Source organism: Micrasema longulum, unplaced genomic scaffold, assembly GCF_059751315.1.
Source record: "Micrasema longulum isolate JH-2025_06_02 unplaced genomic scaffold, ASM5975131v1 h1tg000362l, whole genome shotgun sequence".
Lineage (NCBI taxonomy): Eukaryota > Metazoa > Arthropoda > Insecta > Trichoptera > Brachycentridae > Micrasema > Micrasema longulum.
The window spans coordinates 930150-953284 of record NW_028277564.1 but is presented as its reverse complement, the minus strand read 5'-3'; the positions used below and the strand labels follow the sequence as shown (position 1 = coordinate 953284).

The 23135-nt window shown below is 33.7% G+C and overlaps 1 protein-coding gene across 2 annotated transcripts; it reads left to right on the top strand.

Moving 5' to 3' along the window:
- The first annotated feature begins 932 nt into the window (after positions 1–932).
- Positions 933–21127, top strand: LOC148282212 (uncharacterized). 2 transcript variants are annotated; one of them, XM_088225465.1, is made up of 12 exons: positions 933–1188; positions 2078–2225; positions 3436–3671; positions 5921–6148; positions 7864–7977; positions 8432–8572; positions 9004–10557; positions 10650–10736; positions 10845–10951; positions 15320–15408; positions 19545–19653; positions 19744–21127. In XM_088225465.1, the coding sequence occupies exons 1-12, from the start codon at positions 1045–1047 to the stop codon at positions 20861–20863; spliced, it is 4077 nt and encodes a 1358-aa protein (XP_088081591.1). In that variant the 5' UTR covers positions 933–1044; the 3' UTR covers positions 20864–21127. The 2 variants fall into 2 exon arrangements, with proteins under 2 accessions (XP_088081591.1, XP_088081592.1); XM_088225466.1 differs by lacking the exons at positions 15320–15408; positions 19744–21127 and having other exon boundaries at positions 19545–19570.
- Positions 21128–23135: the final 2008 nt, after the last annotated feature.

Sequence of the window (23135 nt, the reverse complement as noted above, 5' to 3'; positions counted from 1 at the left end):
AGGAACTTGTTTTTTGGTGTATTTCACGGGGTAATAATTAATAATAATTAAAATGCATAAAATGGCAAAACAATTTTTTTATAAAATCTAAATAGTACCGGTTAAAAACAATTTTCGAAAGTATTTCCAAAACTATATTTTAGGCATTCACAGCTAACAGATAAAGTTTAAAATTCTATTGCCGATGATGGAACGATTCCTAGAGCCATGTTATTCCATAACAGCTGTAAGACAGCATTGAACTGCTAATGATAATATTACGTTCCCAGGTATAAAAAGCTGGAGAAAAAATATGTATGTCTCCTTATTAAAATAAATCATGTTATTTTCAGTATGTCAAATCTTCTAAGAGCAACTTTTGTTTTTATGCCTTAATGTTAAGAATATACTTTTGTAGATTAGTCCATTTGTCACACCACTTGGAAAATTTTTGGGTTAGATCTTCCGGCTTTTCGTAAATCTCTTCGCCACTATATTAAACAGTGTGGAAGTTTTACATGTTGATCGTGTTTACGAATATATTCTATACTACTATTTATTGCTCTTGTTAGTCTTTGCTACATAGTTTTATGTTCTTTTTGTTCAGTTTCTTGTACGTATGTTTCTTCATAAAACTGTTGTTATTGGCTTAGGCCGTGTATATATTAAAAATAAATAATAGGTTCAATTTTTAGAACGCGCATGCTGATCTGGATCTGTTTTTTTTAAACATGGTTTTAGAATATATCTCTTGTTTATCATTCACCGAAATTCAATGAAAACAATTAAACGTTGAAAATTGCTAAACTTTTTTTATTTCGATGTTTTTTTCCAAAATTTCGTATTATTGGTGAGTGGTTAGTGTACGTTTTGTTTACTTTACGTCATTCTAAAATAAATACGAAAATCAATGGCCAGAATGTGTGACAATGTGCCTAGTGTCTTGTCGCATAATATTTCTACATTATCTCTGGCTTGTCGCTTATCGCCAAACACCATTGTCTACAAAATCTTTGCATTTGAGCACTGACAGTTGCTGTTTTTTCTTCGTAGCGTTGAAAGAAAATGACAAATGTTTTTAATAGATTCAATAAAAATTTTAGCCATGAAACTCAGTCATTTAATAATAACGTAAAAAATTCAGATTACTTTACGTCTGAATTCGAAATTAATGATGCACCGGTTGGAGCAAGAAATCTCCTTACTAAGGTATGTAAATGTAAACTATTATAATAATAATTATATGCCCAGCCACAAAAAATATAGGATATCATGACAGGTGCCGTGTCTTAGTTGGTTAGACGGCTAACTGTGAATCTGGCGACGCTGGTTCGATTCCCACCAGTTGCAAGAAAAAATCCAAGAGGGATTTTTTTCTCAACCGGTCTGGGTGTTATGGTGTATTTTTCACTACCTCCTTCCATATCTCCCACCTGCTCACAAGCCTCTAAATAGAGGCTTAGCGGGTTATTCCTTTAAAAAATCTTTGCTAGATAAGATGCCAGTTAAATTTTAAATGTCGTGTTTTTATAATATTCCTCTGATTTCTTAAATAACATTTAAAATCTGACCCATATAGTGTTATCACTTAATTCCCCATTAAATTCAGTAAATTCCAGAGGACTAACTCTAAATCACCGCACTAGTAGTCACAATGTCGTCTGGGCAATGAATTTTGCCCACTTTTTAATTATGTAAATATCTAGAGAAACTTTAAGCATAGTAAATGTACACCACCTGTAAAATACATTGTGCAATTGTGTAAATAAGACCAAACATTTAAGAATGAAGCTGATTTAGTTACAATTTAAGTAGATTTTTAATTCCTGTTCTAAACACTGACCCTTTCTGGTAAAGAATCTCCACGTTGTGCCAAAATATAAGTTTTAGTGACATTGACTTATTACACTATAAATGCTATAGTTTTATCAGGTCTGTTAAAGACTTTTTAAATTTATCTTCTACTTAACTTTTACACATACCTACTACCTGTATCTAATGAATTATTGGTTGTGAAATGTTATTTTAAATTAATATAAATGTACATGGAAACAGAGGGAGTGCAGAAAAAAAAGTAATTTTATGCTTATTTTTGCAGGGATTTGTTCAAGATAAAATAAACCACCATTCTGGTGCGGCAATTACCACTCGTGGAAGGTTTATTTCAAAAAATGACCACCAGAAGAATCCACTTGACCGCCCTTTGTATCTTTTTATACAAGGCCCAACCAAGCAAAGCATTGAGTGTAAGTGAATAGTATTTTATTTAAGCATCTCACAAAATAAAATACTATCTTATGCTAGAGAAGAAATATCTGACATATCTTTATTTAAGGGAGTGTGAATATTATCAGTGGTTGTATTTGATGGATCTTGTACAGTATATCGGTAGTCAGGTGGCAGAACCGTCTGTAATTTTTCAGTTTGCTAGTTTTCAAGAGTTTTAATCTTTATTTCATGTAACACTAAAATATTTTAGTTTATGGATTAAAGTCTTATTTCAGCTCTCCTGAACATTTTTTGAAAATTACAGATGGTCCCTTCTGCCATCTGGCTACCGATGTATATATGCATATTTTTATATCATTGATACAGTCAGCTATTTTGAAAATTGCAGTTATTAGTTAATGGCTGTTTTTTATGCTATTTTTATACTACAATAAAGAAGTTCAGTTGTTTATTAAAAAAAAAAAATTGCCAATTAACTAAATAACCACCATTAAAGTAAGCCAAAAATTAAAAATAATAATTTTATGTATCGTATTATTTGCGCTATGATTTTTTCAAGTTTTATATTTTTGAAATTAATCCACGTGTGACATCTCAAGTTATATTGGTCTTCTTCTTGGTGAGTTCTATCACAACCAGAAATCTATCACAATTCTCTTATCATTGGTTGTTTCGGAAAAACTAGTGATGTCATTCAAAGTAGTTAATTTTTATTAAAATCTTTTTTTTTTCATACATTTTCAAGAAACTTGTACAATTTTATGCTCTAATTTTTCCACGCATAAGAATATATTTTTTATATCCAATTTACCAAAGGGCTAAACTTCCTCATTATTGAACAAATAACATTCTTAAAGTAGGGCGTTTAGTATTTTTTATCTATTATTTTCTGTTTTACCTTGCAAAAAAACTACATATTATTTTGACTCCAATGAGGAACTTCAGCCCTCCTGGAAATCCAGATTTCCATATTCTTTCTCAAAAGATGATGAGATGCCTGAAGTATGAAGAGTAAAAGAAAACTTAATTTTTAAAAAAGATGTTTATTATAATAATGTAGATTTACAAATTAGTATATACTAATTAAAATAATTGTAAATATTAGTCAAACAAATCAAATAATAATAAAAAGCTCTCCACATATGTTACGAAATATCTATCAATTTTGACAAATCTCTAGGGGCTAAAAAACACACTCAAAACATTGTTAATTATTGTTACTTTTAGTGGCTATTCAGAAGATCCACGAGATAATCCGTAATGATATCGGTAATCCGATTCGCCAAGCAACAAACCCCCCTACACAGGGTAACACGAGGACCACTATGCCCACCACACAACCATCTCTCAAACCCCCGGCTCTGATGGGTGTGTCAACCAATGTCACTCAAGTGGAGAAACTCTACATAGGCTTGGATGGAGTACCAGCATCCTTTGATTTGAGAGGGAAAATTATTGGACCGGTAAATAAACCTACCTTTATTAAAATATTATTAACACGGATGTTTAAATAAAAAAATGCTTAAACATCAAATGTTTAAATAAGAAATGCCTAAACATAGAAAAAGTCAATCTAATATACCACCTCATTAAAAAGTATATACATAGTAGCTTATTTTATAGTTTGTCACCAAAATATTCCAAATGCTAGATTAAGTTCTGATACTAGCGCCCTCATATTTTATTAAACCTACCTAAAAACATAATCCATGTTATATGCACAAGTAATTGATAAGATAAATATTGTAGCAATATACGTTATCTTTTTATTTAAAACAAACTAATTTCATCCAATAAAAGTAAACATAACACACTACATATGTATTATTAGTTACAAACCTAAGACAATTTATATGGCTTGTCAGATCCTTTTGAAGAGAAGTATATAGTTACACTATTTATCTAATACTAAATACTGCTAACTTAACTATAGAAAGCGAGAAAATATATTTTAAAAAGACACGACTATTCAATAATAAGAAAAATAAAACAGAAACACAAATTAAACAAAAATTATTTTCATTTAGAAATAAACTCCTGATTGAATCTCTTATTTTTTCCTTGTCTCTCTTTATTTTTTTATTTGCTGTTTGTTTCTCTATAAAATAAATTATATGCATAGTTTTTATTGATGTTTTACTTTTTATGTGATTTTTAATTAGGACATCAGTATTACATTTACATTGTTAGTAGTCATTGTATTTAGTTATAAATTAAACTGCTGAAACATACTTTTTTTAGCTAAAATAATGGCTTCTCCGCAAAAATAAATATTTTATTAATGGAAAAAGATAATAAACAAAAAATTCAATTTAATCTCACATAGGCATAAAGCGTAAAAATTAAATATATTATAAGTTAACATGAATGTGTTAAATTAATAACATGAAAAATATGTCATAAAAACAGATTGTGATTGTGCAATTACATTTTTTATTTTATTTTTTAATTTTTCCATACAATATGTACAGAAGAGAACTAATAGGCTTGATTCAGAATAACAGAGAATAGACGTTTATTCATAATTCATTTAATCATGAAATCAAATGCAATTTTCCACTCTTACTTTCCTTCAATCATCCTTTACCACTCCTTATCAATTTCCTTCTTTTCCTTCCCACTATCGTATATTTATTATATATTTAGTTTAAACTTTAAGCCGTCGTCGCTTTATTACAGTATTATTTAGTGAATACATATAATTGGATTGCAGGCCTTGCCTATGTATACATTTTATATAAATTTAAAAAAATATTAATTTAACCTGTACATCTGTTTGTATTCGAAATAAATAAAATAAAATTTCTAAAATTGCCGAAGTAATTGTGGGGATGAGGGTTGCCAGTGGTTAAATTACCAGTTGTGGCAATCGACTGTTTCGTAGCGCTTTCGTTTCGTAGGTAGGCCTATGTGTGTATGTACTCTCTTGTAGATGCTTTTAGTCTGTACTACAGACTAAATGCAATGTAAGACGTCAATTAAAGTCTTACATCGGCATCTCGCGCAAATCCTACCATGTATCTCAGAAGGTCGCTTAATAAACCATCAATGATGAAGAAAATACTACTTACATGAGTAGAATACACTGTTTATAAATTAACTACATAATTAATAAAAAAAAATTGTACCACAACAGGCCTAGGGCCTGATTCTAGGTTTGTGATAATTTATCACGAGCTCGTTAACAGAATACGGATTTTAATTTACGTTCGAAGTAAAGCGCGGCCATGTTAATTTCAGTGTTAACTTGCGATAGCACAGACTCAGAAGGCCCAATTACAGTGATGAATTACAGATCAGAACACCCAGGCTTAAGAAAAATCACTTTGAATTTTTGTGTTCTCATCGGGAATCGAACCCAGAACCTTCCGTTTGTGAGTCAAGCGTTTTGACCACTACACCACGAAGGCCACCAATTTAAAAGGGTATAATTTAACTATTACTTTATGACAATTATACGGAATTTACATTTTTATAAAATTTATTTTCACGGATGCAATAAAATCGACACAACGAGGTTCGTAGGTTTGGGTAGTTGTGACGAGATGTGAACGAAAGATGAGGCCAAGTGACCAGTGTGTAGGCTTTATATAGACTTGCCTATGTCACTTGATCATCAGGGCTGCCAACTTTGCAGGTCTCTCGACTTGGCCGGCACCTACTTATTTACATTTACACTTACCTACATTTCTTTCCAAAAATTTTTTTCCAGAATGGTTCCAATCTTCACTATATTCGCAGCGAGACGGGAGCCGCGGTGACACTTCGGGGACGTGGTTCTCAGTTCATTGAGGCCGCCCTGGGGAGGGAGGGTCCCGACCCTCTCCATCTCTACCTAGAGCACCCTCGGCCGGAAGGTCTGGCCACAGCGCGGCAGCTTGCTGTGAACCTGGTGGAAACCTTGGTGCAGGAGTTGCAACAAACTGACTTCCCACAGCAGGTACTGCTGAATCAATTGTAACTATTTAAAGTCCATTAGGAAAGAGACCTGTTGAACAGTTGAAGCATGTTAAAACAAAGAGTAATATGCAATAAATGTTTTTTTAGCAGTTTTTCCAGACTGCATCATCAGCGTTCCCCTTTCTGCACTTAATGGTGCATAGGTCACTGCATTTGTAAATAAAATGCAACGTACTTTGACCATCTGTTACATGAAGGTATGGTGCCTATGTTTCAGGTACCAATCCAGGAACAATGAAATATTGCAGTTTAACAACCTTTAAAATCAATATTTCATGTCCACCAATGGTAGGCGAATGAGCCAATCACTACACAAGTTGGACTTACTTCCACTCGATTTACTTTTCAGGATTTTTAGGATTCGAGTTGAAAGCACTCTTGCAGGATTCTGGTTCTATTTCACACACAAAACTGTATTCTTCATCCGCCTGGACACAAGAAGATCATTGTCGACTTATTTTGAACTAATAGAGGGTTTTGGTTTGTTTTTTGGTTTTTGTTCTATACCGTTAAGGAGACTGTTTGTTATTTCTTCGATGCCTTAGACTGTAAACAAGGGCTCCCTTTTCCCAAAAGTGTCAATCCAGAAATTTAATGAAAGAGGTGAGGACTTACGTTTTTCTTCCTTTGGCACTAGTTCCAGGATAGAACTCTATCGATTTTATAAGCACTTAACATTATTGTCCGGGTATGTTATCTTAGATCGATTTTGAAGATGCGATTTTTCATGTCTTGTTCGTCACGATTTTACAAGAAGTACTGTTTTTTCTTGACTTGCTGCCGGTAAGGAAGTGACATCAGGGACTGCGGAAATCAATATTAGGGCCCCTGGATTTCGAAGGATAGGATGGTTTGACACTTGAATCTGTGAAATACTGTAGAGTAAAAAAAATATTTTTAAATTTATAATTTTAAATTCCCTCGAAAACGGTCCATTGCATTGGCCACACTCCTAATATGTCACAATTCGGTTAAATTTTTTACTTTTTGGCCGCTTAAATTTGAATAGAACATCGTCATAAATCCTGACATCACACTGTCGCTTTTTTGTAGACTAGTTTTTATTACAATTTGCTTTTAAAAGTTATGTATGAAAGCATTTCTCCACAATACTCAATAATTGATTTTGAAAATACAATTAATTTTTCTAAATCTGTTTTACAAATTTTTATTAGTATTCGTAATATGTATGTGATATTTCCCTATTCTGGTGGTATATTTACGCACCACTTTGTTCTTCTAGGTGTCCTTTAAAGGATTAATCAATATTGTTTGATAATATCACTACTCAACATAGATTTTCTAGAGAGTTGGGGCAAATTCCTCATCCCTGGTTGTGTCACTAGACTGTGTTCATTGCATTTTTATTTTTTTTGTTAAAAAGTTTGATTTATTTATGGGAAACTGTTACAGCCGTTTCAGGATAATAACTGTTTTAAATAGCTGTTTTTTTCTCCTCAAACCTATCACAACTATTTTTTTTCTGCTTATTTTAGTTGTTAGCGTTATTTTATTTGTTATTGTTGTTATTTATTTTTGCACCAAAAATTACACAGAAATAAAAAAGACAGTTGGTTTCTGTCTGGTCGCTTATTTTGCAGCGAATTCCTATCGTCCTTCTAAATGCATTTACCCCAAAGCAAAATCATTAATATTTTGTATGATACATACATAAATCAAATGTTTTGATTGCAGCAAATAATGAGCAGTCCTCCACAGATGTCCATGCCTCCGCCCCCGCAACAGCACATGACCGCCCCCCCTCAATTCTCTGTAGAACATCCTTGGCTAATAAACACTCAAAATAATGTAAGGAGTACCTATTTACAAACACTAATAACTAGTTTTAAGCTTATTACTTATTCAAATAGTTAATAACCCTATGTTAATGCATAAGTGATAAAACATTTTCAAATAAAATATTCTGATGTGCCTACTAACACAACGACATTTGTACGTTTACTTGTATACCAATTGGCACTAACCCATTAACATAGGGTTATTAAACCTTTAAACGCACTTTACAGTTATAAACTTCTGTTCACTTTGAAAATAAGTCCTCTAAACATTTGATGTCCATTTTATAGCCTAATGGTCATTGCATTGGGGTGCCTGGGTTCGATTCCCAACAATGATCGATAGATGGAATTTATTTAAAGATTTTTTCTCCAAAAAATTATTTTATTTCACTGGACTATTTGAATCATAAAATTCAACATACACTGATCCTTAAATGACTAATGGTAATTGAACAAATTTTCAGCAGTCTGCAGGACATCAGATGGGAGTATCAGGACAGCAGTTCCAGCTACAGCAGGTCGTCCTGCAGCCTCCCCCTCGCCCCTGTACGCATGTCAACATCCCTCCGCCCGGGGTTCACATCCCGCAACATGCTGGTCCCCTGGTAATACTACCAAAACAAGTGCAATTGTTTTATATTTTTTAATCTGTTTTATTGATTACAAATACAGATATTTTAAAATATAAACTCATCATTCTTGAGTAGATTAACCCCGGCCTGTCGTGTTATCTTTTTTGACTACCAAATAAGATGTAAAGTAATACTTCTTAGCCAAGAGAGAAAAGTGGATCTAAGGACTGTGCAGTATGCAGTGACTGAAAAAAAAGGAAGGAGAAAAGAAACAGTGTGGTTTGGCAAAAGTTCTCCACGGAAACCTGGTCTGCACCCAGAATTGTGTTTTAAAAAATTTCACACTTTGAAAAAGTTTTGATAGTCATAAAATTACTCCGTCTTGAATTAGGACTTAATGCCATGTATTATTGTTTTTGTAATAGGTGTATTTCATCGCCTTTTTTTTTATTTCTCATTTTAAGGTGCCACCACCACAACTAGTGCAATTGTCAGCCCCTCCTCCCACGGGCCCAAATGCACCCCCCGTTCTGGTAGTGGGGCACCCCCCTCCACAGCCCCTGTATCTACCACCTGACATGGTGGCCTCTTCCTCCCTGGGGACCTTCTCTCTAGTCCAGGGCGGCCTAGTGTACCATCAGGCACCGCCTGTACAGACACAGGCCCAGATAGGAGAAAGCCAAATCATGAACAGTCGACAAAATGAAGGAAATATCTCTATTAACCCTCATTCCCAGCCACCTCCACAAATGATCATCACCCAAATCCAAATCGACCCTAATTCACAAATCATTAATTCAAATGATCAAATGTCCCAAAACTTTCGAAACCACCAAAAGTATCATGTCATCGGTCAGATCCAAAACCAAATCAATCGGGATGATAGCAATCAGTCTCAACAGATAATTCAAAATCAAGATACTCAAAATGAAAATTTTAACAATTACTCTAATCAAACCAGCAGCATTATTAATTCTCCGTATCAGGGTAATACGGGAAACAATCTGAATACATCTTCGGATGGCGAACAAGATCAAATTCAGATAAGACAAGGTAATCAGCAATCTGACCAAGACGGAAAACCCGGATCCAGACAAATGGGAATGTTTGAACAAGGGAAGCAAGACAACCAGCGCGGGCAATCAAATATGCAGATGCAACTTTCTCAGAATCAAATTCAAATAAATCCACCCACAAACAATTCAGACAATCGTTTGTCCCATGCTAACTTTGGACAAATACGTACAAACCGTCCGCCCAACCAATTTTCAGATGCTCCGCCATCTAATCAAGTGTCCAATAACCAATACCAAAATCAGCAAGGCGTTGACCAAAATCAACAAAATTTTTTGAATATGAGCCAGCAATCTAATCAAGATAACAATCAAATCATAAATAATCAACAACAAATGAGGCAAATGCCTCCCAATCAGTTTTCTTCTGACAGTAACCAACAGCAAATGAATTCTCAGAATCAGCAACAAGTGAATATGCAAGTTTTCTCTCAGGATGGTCAACAGCATCAAATTAATCAGCATTCACAAAACCAAAGAAATTTCAACCAACCATTTGGATCAACTCAGAATGAACCATCCAGGCAAGAGCCTAGGAGACATGACAATCAGAGGAGCAGGAGCTCTAACCAGGGAGGAAGGAGCAGAAGAGGACCTCGAAACAGTAGACAATATCAACACCCTTGGAGTAGATCCGACCAAGACAGACCGAACCAACAAACAGATCCTGTATGGCAGAGGAAAGAAAGCATCAGAGAGTTTGAGTACGAACGTAAAGTTAACGATATGCAAAGGAACGAAGGTAGACAGTCCCGTTTCCAACCGTTAGAAGAAGATATAAAGCCTCAGCCAGATGAGAATCAGCAATACAGGGGTTTCGATGGTGATCAAGGTCAACAGGAAAATATGTCAAGATCTAACCAGGTTTCCGGAAATCAAAGTGGACAACGTAACACATTTGCACAGCAATATGGACAAGGGGAATCTAAACCCAGTCAACTTGTGGTGAGAATTATCTTTTATTAATCAGCAAATAGATTTGCTTATTTTTAGAGCTGCATTAATGTGTCATTTAATTCTGTTTTATATTTTAACAGCAATCAAATCGCAATAGAAATGAGTCAGATCATATGCGAAACGAAAGGTCTCCTGAAGGAGGACAAAAGAGAAAATTTGAACAAGAGGTAAATCCATTCACTTCCACATAAATAAATTAGTGCTGTGTGATGTTTATTATGTATATAACATGATAAATTTGAAAAAAATTATATTATGCATGCTCATTTCTTCAGGGGGCTTGGGGAAACAGATCTGATAGTAAAAAATCATCGCCAGATGTCGGAAAGTCTAGTCACAAGAAAAGATTTGATCAAGACGACTATAAATCAGGAGCTGCTGGGTAAGATAATTTTTACATAATGCTACTAATGATGTAAATATTTTTTCTCCTGGGACTACGATGACTTAATTTAATAAACTTACTGCATTACTTAATAAACCTTATTTTTCAGCACTTTCAAAGACTCCCATGTATTATTATATAAGTGGTTAGATATTTACACCTCACTTGATATTTATTTCATGTTGTGTAAAAAAATTGACAACAATTTATTTTATTTCCGATTCTCTTACAAATCCTTTATTTGGAATATCAAAAGTAAGAAGATATTCTTAGATTATTGCCCTGCTGAAAAAATACCAATCCAAAAAAAATAAATTATATTAAGTCCTATGTAAGCTAAAATCTGCACTTTTAAAAATCTAGCATTATACAACACACAATAATTTCACTATGTTGGCAGTCATTATTTTTTACACTTGCTAGTTAAAACGTGCCACTTTTTCATTACATACACATTTTTTTTTCTCCATTGTAATATAAATGTTTAAAAATCATTGCAATTACATATATACAATAGTCGATTAAGAGTATATTTCTCATAGTTAAGACCCGGACGGCTTGTAGCAAAAGCATTGGCGTAGTGTGGTGTTACTCAGTAAAAAAATGTATACACATTTGTATATACTCGCTAACTTGATTTATCATTAAAAAAACACACAGTTTTATTTCAGATTTAAAAAGATTTCTAAAATTATATTCGAGTATGGAGTATATTTGAAAAATCCCAGTAATTCCCAATTAAAAATAATTGTCTAATGGAAGAACCGGCTGACTTCTGGAAACTTTTATTTAAATCCAGTATTTTAGATTTTTACTACCCATAGGCAACACATTTTTTCTAATGTGCCTTTAGATATTCTTCATAGTAAAGAGAGAGAGAGAGCCATAAACTGTACTCAATCATTCATTGCCACCCTAAATAATCACAATCATAATATATAAAACACTTTTATTCAAATTAAGAAACAATTTTTTTTTTAATATTTAATAAAATACAAATTAAAGAAAAATGTGTTTTACAGTTGTTAAAAATGAGCCAGGGATCGAGGCGCAAAACTTGCACATTTATACAGTTTATAATATTTTTAAAAAGAATGTCGTTAGTAAATAACAAAACATACATGTACATCAATATGTTTCTTTTTAGGGTGTAACCGTGTGTGTTGGATTTGTTCCGACGTTTCGACTACCATTGCAGGAGCCATCATCAGGGTAAACTGCTCCTGATGGATGGCTCCTGCAATGGTAGCCGAAACGTCAGAACGAATCCAACACACACGGTTTCACCCAATAAAGAAACATATTGATAACAGTGACCGCGAAAACCTTCTCACCTAATTATACATATACATATTCTTACAATATAAATATAATTTTTTTTTAAGTAAATTGTTAAAAAAGAGAGCCAGGAAGTAAAAAAGACAGTTCGGTAGACTGATGGCGGAATTATCTGTCATTTTTTTTAATTTTCAGGAGAACTGAAATAAAATTTTGATTCAATCTGCAATGTTTTGTCCAGTTTTTGTTTACTTACTTCCTTTTTTTTAGTTTTTAACTGGACACATTACTAAAATATTTTAATTTCTAGATTGAATCAGTCCTACTTCAGCTGTCCTGAACATTTTTGAAAATGACAGATGGTCCCTTCTGCCATATGATTACCTAGTTAATTGAATCTTGCTTACATTATAATAAATTAATATTCTTTCAAATGTAAGTTCTAGGTGATTTTGTATCCCATTTTGTTTGTCTGATTTGGCACACAAAAATATTGGACCATTTTGCAAATAGTAAAATCAGTAAGTAATCAAATGCACTAACCACAATTCACAGCTGAAATTTTTATTTTATTCCATTCTTACAAAACGTGTAATAAAATAAATATAATATAATATAATAAATATAAATTCATATAAATATAATAAAGTAGGCAACGATTTTAAGGCTTTATTTCTGCAAACGTACAATTAATTCAAATAATAAAATATTTTACAAATCGCCTTTGAATATTGCCCGTATAATTAACCCTGGTAATTCCCACTCAATAGTAATTGCTTGAGGCTCTGACCGAATTATAAGAAAAAGTTTTTGTTAAATAAAACTTTCCCCTCAGCAAAATAAGTTGCAGATTATTTATTTTTTTAATTAATGTATTTCTACGAGAAAATTAGAATTATGAAAAAAAGACATACTTATAAATTTTTAATATATTTACCAAGACGCAGCACTGGAAAAAAAACGGCATTGCTACGAACCGTCTGGGTCTTTCTTATAGTTTATTGAAAACTGAAGGCGAAATTTTTGTCTGTCAGTGCCTACTCTATAATTCCACTTATAAGAAATGTAAATTATTCCTCTGCGGTAAAACCTTTAATAACATCGTATGTAGATAGGTTCCAGGCCTATCAAATATGGAAACAATCTATCTGCTTTATTATTAGTGAAAAATATTGTTTTGATAAATAAATGCAAGCTTAGACAAATGGGATTTAGCTACAATAAAAAAAATTGTGTAGAGGTACGATTAAAATAAAGTACAACAAATAAAAATTAAAGGTAGGACAAAAGAAAAAAATTACAACCTTGAGACAAATAAATTACTGCGTAAATGTAAATGGATCTAATTCTGCGGCATAATTTTATATTTTCTTATGTCAATCCCCGTAGGGACGGGCAGGCATGAGGGCAGTTCTGCCGAGTACAGCTTTGAGATTGCAGGAGTCTACAAATATGAAGAAAATGCGGCAAGGGTTAGGGTTTCTCTGAGATATCTTAGGCATATTTTTTAGCTAAGTCCACCACTGCGCCTTATTTCACCAGTTATAGGAGACTTCTACCCGCTTACTTGGACTCAAATGTTGACCCTTATATTCAATGGACCAAAGATTTGATCTCAAAACTCAGGGATCAAGTGTTCAAGGTGACAAAATATCACATCTACAAAGGAGAACCAGAAAATAACTGGAGGTCAATCGGTATTTGATTTTTGGCTGAATACACATAAAGTTCCAGACTGCTATCATATTCAAAATTGATCCAATTCCTCAGTGGATTGCAAGAGAAATGGTCGCAGTTGGAACAAGACTAATAATTGCACATTGTATTGCATAATATAATACACAATTTTTTATTGTTTATTTATATATTTATTGCATATATATATACATATTTATTGACAGGAAATCTATATAACACTAGAGCATTTTAACATGAATATGGAGTGTTCTCTGGTTAGGTTAGTCTCCGTCTAACATGGCTCAGCCTATTCTAAGATGGAGATTGTTGCACTTAACCTGGATTTTCTTTGTACTAACATTAAAACTTTGGCTGGCGAAGTTTTCCTGTAGCCAAAGGACCATTGCTGCTCTACATATGTCACATGGTATGTATTTATAGACTTGCGCAAAGTATAATCGACTAATAAATAGGAACTCCATGCGGAAGCAGACATGCCAAGCCTTTCCTGATTTAATCAGTCAGAGAAAGCGTTGACATCAGAATGAAAACATTAATCTTGAGAATCCGAAAATGAATTCAGAATGGTCTGTATGGATGTCTTTTCAGCGATTGTTAAACAATAGACTAATAATAAAATAAATTAACAGCTTCACAGTATTGACATATCATCAGATAATATCAAAATACAAAAAAAATACACGTGGAGGTTTTAATATTCAAAACTTGTATTACAAATTTACTTAAACCATACTAAACTAGCTTTGCATTATAGTCTAATATCTGGTATTATTACATAATTTCATATTCGTTTATATTCATATTGTTTTGCTCGTGTAAAACTAACTTCGGTAAAATATCTCAAATGAAAAGCAATTTGTGACTTTGGGATTGATCTGATGATATTTTGTGCTGAAATATTGTTTTTGTATTTGCAATATGTGTCTTGATGGATGTTCTTTTATAGGTCCTGTCAGATATACAGACCTGGTGGCTGCCAAAAAGAATTTCAAGGCTTTTAAAAGGTTTTGTAATCATTTTGGCGAATTGATTAATCTAATCAATTTAATACCAGTCAGTGAAAAATTCACTTCCCTCTTTTCCTTGATCCAATGAAATACATATTTGTACTTCTGGATTACCTTTATTCTACACGAAGATACCAAGGCTACTAGATTACAGAAAGCTGCTTCAGGCGGCTTTTCTCGTTTAGCAATGAGCAATTTTTTCTTGGATGCTGGCACCGCCAGAGAGACTCAAGTCCTCAGATGCGATGTGCGGTATGTGGTGGGCAAGCTGTATTATATGAATGAACTAAAGTTTTCCTAAATTTCCAGCAATATTGAATCTAGTTAGAGAATTATTGTAAATATAAGTTCTTAACATATAAAATGTTTAAACATTTCTCAGATCTCAGAATTCGGGTAAATCTTCAGGCAGCAAATCGTTCAAGCCATCAGATTCTACTAAGGGTGATAAGAACAGTTCCAGTAAATGGGGTAAGAAGAAAGGCATAATATTTTTCCCAAATAATAAGGAAAATATGAATATTGTAGTATGCTTATTCCTACTACCTCGACCTTTCCTTACACGATTTTTGCAAATAAAAATAGTATTTTTCAGAAACACACTGGAGAAAGCAGAAAATAATATCATAAAATGTTAAATGTAATCAAACCATGAAATACAAGACTCGGTCACAAAATGCTATCCCAAATTAAGTATAGTGGACTCTAAATTTACCAAGGGTCAATTATTGTTTTGAGAAAGAGGAAATGTGAAATCTCAATGTCGGCAACGTAAAAAAGGTTTATTTATCTAAACATAACAATTTCTGGTAAATTGAGAGTCTACTGTACTATATTTAGTATTTAATGTAATGTAGGGTACTTTTCTGATTGTAGCTTAGAAGATAAAACCCCAGATTTGGTGTACTTGTTTATTGCTGAGAAGGACTATTAATAATTTTAGCTGTTGACTCTACGAGAGATTATCGCGGAATGAGCTTGCCAGGGTATGTGGGTATGCAGATACTGTACATATGTTGTTGTCAATCAACCTACCTACACCTCTCACAGTAAATATTTAATGATAATAATAATCCTTGTTTCAACTACTTATTACACGAGCATTCAGTGCACATTTGTCACAACAGATGATTGGAGTCTTACAGGGGAGTATTCATTTCACGTTTGTCACAGCAGACGATTGATGTCTTGTAGCAGAGAATTTACGTTTGTTACAACAGACAATTGGAGTTTTGCCACTGAGTATTTGTGCTTGTTACAACAGTTGATTGGAGTTTTGCAACAGAGAATTATTATACATTTGCCACAATAGGTGGAGGTTTTGCAGCGGAGAATTCATTACACATTTTTCACAACAGATTGGAGTCTTGCAACAAAGTATTTATTAGACATTTGCAACAATAGCTTTAAATTTTGCAACAAAGAATTCATTACACATTTTCCATAGCAGGTGGGAGTTTTGCAGCAGAAAATTATTCAGTACATATTTTCCACAACAGATTGGAGTCTACACATTTGCTACAATAGGTAGAGATTTTTTAGCAGAGGATTCATTACACATTTTTTTACAACAGATTGGAGTCTTGCAGCAAAGAACTGTCTACACATTTAGCACAACACGTGGAAGTTTTGCAGAAAACAATTATTTACTACACATTTTCCACAGATTGGAGTCTTGCAGCAGAGTATTTATTACACATTTGCCACAACAGGTTTAAATTTTGCAACAAAGAATTCACTACACATTTGCCAGAGTTTTGCAGCAAAGAATTATTTACTAAAAAATTTCCACAACAGATTGGACTCTTGCAGAACAATATTCAGTACTCATTTGTCACAACGGATTGGAGTCTTACAGCAAATAATTCACTACACATTTGTCCCAACAGGTGAATGAATGTTGGTCTTAGTGATTTTAATAGAGTTAGAAAAATTGTTGTGTCGTGTTTCCATCCTGCTGTAGTTACTGACTCACCGCCCCAGCCACTGGTTGCAAGGCAGTGGAGGCTAGGCAACCCAGTTACATCTCGTCAAGGTCTGAGATGTCCTCAGAAGGGTCGAAGGATCCAATAGCCGTGGTCAGGAATTCGTAGGGAGAGAAGTCTGAAATCCAATTTCAGGGTGAAGCGAAGGTCTCAAGGGAAGCAAAGGTCTCAAGCGAAGCATAGTGAAGTTGAGTAGAAAGCCGGGTCGAGAGTAGAGAATACATATAATTATAAGCCAAATGTCAGAGAAGTAATTGTTTATTTTAATTTTTCACCTTATAAACAATAAGCGCTATGTGCTCCACCATTCAACCCCGCCGCGCGGGCCTAGGCCGTCGTATACCGCGCGGAGAGAAAGAGAGCGATAGAGGAGGCCACCCACCCGCTCCAGCCATCTTATTCCATCCACGTATGTAGGCGCCTACTACTCCAGCTCCCATGTCAATCTAGCAGCGGCCTTGCAGTACGAAACAATATAAATTCGAAATAAATAACTATTCTAAATGCCTCGGTATGAAAAAGGCTACCCTCGTACCCACGGGTTACCTGAAAAATACTAGTCTTTATTGAGGGGCAGCACATTTCTAACAGATACCGAGGTCCCTAATGCTAACTACATTTCTAGCATGGTGACAGTCCTAAAAAGGCCGCTTTCCACAGTCGATGTTCGCAACAACATAGTTTTTTTTTAAAATGGTTTTGTAGAAATTATGAATAATTTAAGTGAGTTAAATAATGAATTTCAAAATTTAAAAATTACTTAAATCTCAGAGTAATTATGCGCCAAGCTAAAGAGGAGCCCAAACGTAGGAAAACCATTCTATGACTATTGGGTATTAAGTTAGCTACAGTTCGCAGCAAAACAATGAGCCGTACTCAGGTCTAGAATTGCCAAACGGATATTAATTTGCATTGTAAATACTTTTAAATATGTACCTGTGTATTTATTATTGCAGGGTTATTTCAATTTCTTTTTCTATAATTCGCCTATATTTATTTTATAAAACTGAAAATACATGTGTGTGTTTATTTATTTATTCATTTTATTCACTTTTTTCACAATATACTTTTGTTACATTTATTGAGACATAAATCCCAACTCCATGGAACCAAAGTCCTGTGTTGAGTTTATTTGTTTGTCCGTCACATCTCCGAAACGGCGAGTCGTAGCGGCCTGAAATTTGGACACGTCATTTTAGATGCGATTTCAAGGTTAACATTGCTATTTTCGAGTAAAATTTGAATCGACCTCTACTCGATAAAAAACTTAAACTTTATATGAATGCCTAGTGCGGCCCTGACACATTGCCTGTAATCGACTGTCATTATCAACAGTAAACATACTTTAATTCACAAATTTATCTCCTAAATTGAGAAAAAATTGTATCTGAAGTAAATATATTTATATAAGGAAAGTTTTTAAGCAACATAATACACGTGTCGGGACAATAAATGCTGAAAATCAATGTAAATCATGGGAAAATATTTGAAATCAATTACCTGTGAAAACTGACTCCTTTAACGCCTTTGACACTCCTACTGCTGCAACCAAACATACTGCAATTCACCATAGTCGATTTTTATTTATTATAATGTAAATATTTCAGTTAATTACAAACAAAGCCAAGCACAGCCACAAAAGCATCCGATCAAACCGTTATGTTTATGTTGTCAAGCAAATTTGAATGGCCACCAATTTGTTGCTAATCAACAAACCAACATCTCTTGCGTTCTATGAAACATTGTGATAGGGCTTCTCTAAATGTTCACGCATTATTACTCTGAGGCTTAAATATTAGAAATTACCATGATCTTTAATATCATTTATATTGGTTGCTATCATAAAATGAACCGTTTTCTATAAAATTTAGGTTTTTGAAAATATTCCGCGAGTGGTCCCTTGCACAAATCACCAGTTTTGCACAAAGTAAATGACATTTGCGATTGGAATCAACCCATGCAATTTTTTTCTAAAAAAAATCGTTCGACAAATTGTCATGTGTATATCTGTTGCAGATGTTATTTTTATTAAAATATATTATTTCAGGATGCACATAACCAGAGTCGAACCCACCATAGGTTCAGTGGGCACAAAAAACTGGACATTTGCTCACAAGGAAGGGGAGAATAATTTGGCTGTATATATTTAGATGGGGCGCTAGCGCCTCTTAGATCCGGCGCTGCACATAACTGCTGTAAAATGTTTAGCTAATATTCCTAAGTAGATCATTGTACCAAGCTAATTCTTGGGAACATCACTCCACATATGATTGACATATTGAACTGACACAATATTCAATAAATTTAATTTTAGTTTCAGAATGTTTAACTTATTTTCCAATTGAGAATTTTCGTCAGCTGAAAAATAACCATGAATAATTTGAAATACTATTTGATTAGCTTCTTTTCATGGGCTTGTGATCGATGAGTGGAACGAGATAATTGCATAAATGGCGTACCTCCTATAGTTTTCTATTTACAATGCATTACATGGAAACTATGTTTTATTAAATGTCAACTTATAAAATTTATAATTTTTTTTTTTTTTCTTTGAAGTGACCGAGTCTTGTTATTATGATTTTTTGTGAATGCAAATCCAGATACTAATTTCTTAATGTGCAGGTGATTCGGGAAGCGCATCAGAGAAAGACGAATTTGAAATGAAAAAAGAGGACCACGATGAAAAATCTCCTTGTAAAAATGAAAAGTCTACCGAGCCATCTAGTGAAAAGTAAGATTATAGTTTTACCAAAATAAAAAACAATCCGGTGTTATATTTAATGTTTCTTTATCAGTTAAAATAATTATTTTTAACACACAGATCAGGTACTGTTGCAAATGGAAACCAGATTATGCAACAACCAGCTCCTTGGACAGATCAAAGAACAGAATACAAAGGTAATGCGGTACAGTATAATAGTACTGGTCAATTCCAAGGACAGCCTGCTCCAATGGGCGGTGATAATATGGCGAACCGACAGTTTCAACAAAATTATCAGCCGTACATAAATGCTACACAGATGTTCCAAGGGAATTTGCCTTACCACCTACTGCCTCCACCTCCCCCGCCGCCTGGAGGCCAGTCACAAAACAACTCCATGCAAATACAACCCAGTATGCAGTTCAACCTGCCGCAAGGGAACAATACTCCGCCTAATATGCTAATGGGAAATTCCAGCATGAACCAGGCATTTGGACAAAATCCTTTAGCCATGCCAAACGTAACCCAAAGTATGCCACCAAATATGAATATGGGACAAAATATCCACCAGAACTCTCAGTATGACATGTCCCAGAACATGATGAATAATTTAGCCCAACAGCATCACATGGCGCCTAATAATTATATTATGCCACCTAATATGCCCCCAGGAATGAATCAAAACATTCCCATGAATATAGCTCAAAACGTGCACCCAAATGTTGGACAAAACATGTCTCCCAATATGGGACAAATCATGCCCAATCATATGCAAGCCATGAATCAAAACATAGGACAAAATATTACCCAAAATATGGGGCAACACATGATGCCTAATATGGGCCAGAGCCCCTCATCTTACATAGGACACAACGTTCCCAGTAACATGCAGCACAATTTGGGACAAAATATGATGAGCCCAAATATGGGTCAAGGTGCTCCGGCAAATCCAGCCCAGAATATTCAACCTAATATGAATCAAAACATGGGTCAAGGGATGCCATCGATGATGGGAAATAACAATCAAAGTATGCCGATGAACGTGCCAAATAATAACCAGCACATGGGGATGAGCATGCAGTCTATGGTGCATAACATGGGACCGTCTATGGTTCCTCCCCCCTCCAGTGGTCCCCCTCCCATGATGCCTCCTGCCCGCCCACACATAGCCCCCCCACCACCCCCACCAAATGTACACAACATGACCTCGCAACCACCTTACCCTTACTGGGTAAATTAAATACTACCAACAATTTGTTGTAGACCATTATTTTTTATTAAATATGAATTGAGATGAACTCAATATCTACAATCTTATTAAAATGACACTGTATTTTATTTTATTTTTATATTAATTGTTTTATTTTTTTAAAGGGAAAACCATATTTTAATCAAATAAGTTGATTACAATAGTGTAGAAAAAATATTATTTTTGAGAATCTCTTTGAAATTTAAGTGTTTCATAAAGTTTCTTTTCAATAAATGATTTTATGAAACTACTAAATTTTGTTTGTTTTTACCTAATACGTAAATGTATGAATCCATTATTTTTGTCTACTTTTTTTTTTTAGTACCCAATGATAAATAAAAGAACTAAGGGATACCCACATCATTTTACTCATTCTCCTCCATTTTTATTTATATATTTTTTTTAAATGAAAGAAAAAAACAGTACGCTTTGATTTTTATATGTAGATTTTTTTAAAACGTTTTGCCGTTGCGCCGGCAATATCTGTTGTAACATTTTAAAAATTGTTCAGGAGATTAAATTAACCATGTACCTTTTGATGATGGGTTTTTTTTGACATATTTTTTTAATGATAACAAAAGGGAAATATTTTGTTGAATCAAAATTGTGTAATTAAGATGAGGTATTAAAAAAATATTTTTAAAAAAGAAAGTTCACTTAAGAGGATGTCCGGTGTCTGAGAAATTTGAACACAGTTTTTCTGACACTCGCATATGCCTCCCCAATATTGTGCGAAAAAGGTTGATTATGCCTACCTAAAATCTGCAAAATTAAGGTTTCGTTGTCCCATTTTCCGCACCCCAAAACTACACCGATTTTGTCTTTTTTTTTGTTAAGAAAGAGTATCAGAATGAAATTTTCTATATCGGTACTTTTTCGGTTTTTCTAAATTATTTATCATATTTGTATAGTACGCCCAAAGATGGCAGATAAAACTGAGTGCTTTTTTGGGTATTTGGATTGTCCTAGATCCCATTAGAAACAATCTATCAAAAATGCAAAATGATAGAAACACGCTAATGGTAAATATAGTGTGCAAAAAACTCACTGCTCTAATGTCCATAATCCAGTGAGAAAATACGGATTACGTTTGTTTGGGAGAAAAGTTAGACCGCGTTTCCTCTTAACAAATATTGCCGGCACAATGACGATTGTCTTACTGGAAATTGGATATAAAAAATGTTTTCGTACGCGTGGTAAAAATTAGTGCATTAAATTGTATGGCAAAGTTTCTTGAAAATGTATTAAAAAAATAATAAAAACATACTACTTTGAACGACAAACACTAATTCATATGAATCAAACAATCATAAGAGAGTTGTGGAAGATTTCTGGTTTACGGTAATTGAATGGACCAACTGGCAGAACTGACCGAGAAAAAGCGGAAGAGAACTTGAGACGTCACACGCGCAGTAATGTCATAAATACAAAACTTTGAAAAATTATGGCGCTAATAATACTAAACATCAAAAAAAAAAACTTTTGGCTTAGTTTAATAGTCCATTGACAAATAAAAAAAATCACTGAAATTCCTCATTTTCAAGATTTTTTAAAAGTACCTACCTAAATTTCACAAATTAAAAAAATTCTAGCCATGTGAAAGAATTTAAGAACTATTGATATTCCGACATGAGCAGAATGAATCTAACTTCATGTAAATTATTCACAAACCAGCCAATGACAGGTCATAAGCTCTGCAAATGCCTGGACATCCATGTTTTCTTCGAAAAGAGGTTCTTCATGTATGTTGAAACTTTGTAATATGAATAAACAAAGTTGTTTTGTTTTTTAAAACGGGACTTAGCTAAATAATAATGATGGCTGAAAAACAACACGTCCTGTAAAAAAAGGACAGTTGGGCACCCTAATGCCGCGGTACAGGCTTGCAATCCTAAGCTATCAAAATATTTTATTTTTGTTATAACAAAAACCCACTTGTATATTTGCTTCATTCTCGTTATCAATCATTATTTTTTGGCAGCATAAACACGACACACTGCTAAAAATTCGTAAATTAAGTAAGTATATTGTAGTTTTTGAACCCAAATATAATATGGCTACAAAATATATACTACCTACCATAATATGGATAATACGATTTTCTCAATTATATTATTATTACTAATATATACAGTTCTTATTGGGCATGTAGGCTTAAATAGTATATATATATAATTTATTCGTTTTCCCTGCAATAAATTTGTTTTATACTCATGCATTTTCATTATAATTTAATTTATCCCAACTCAACAAAGGGCTTATG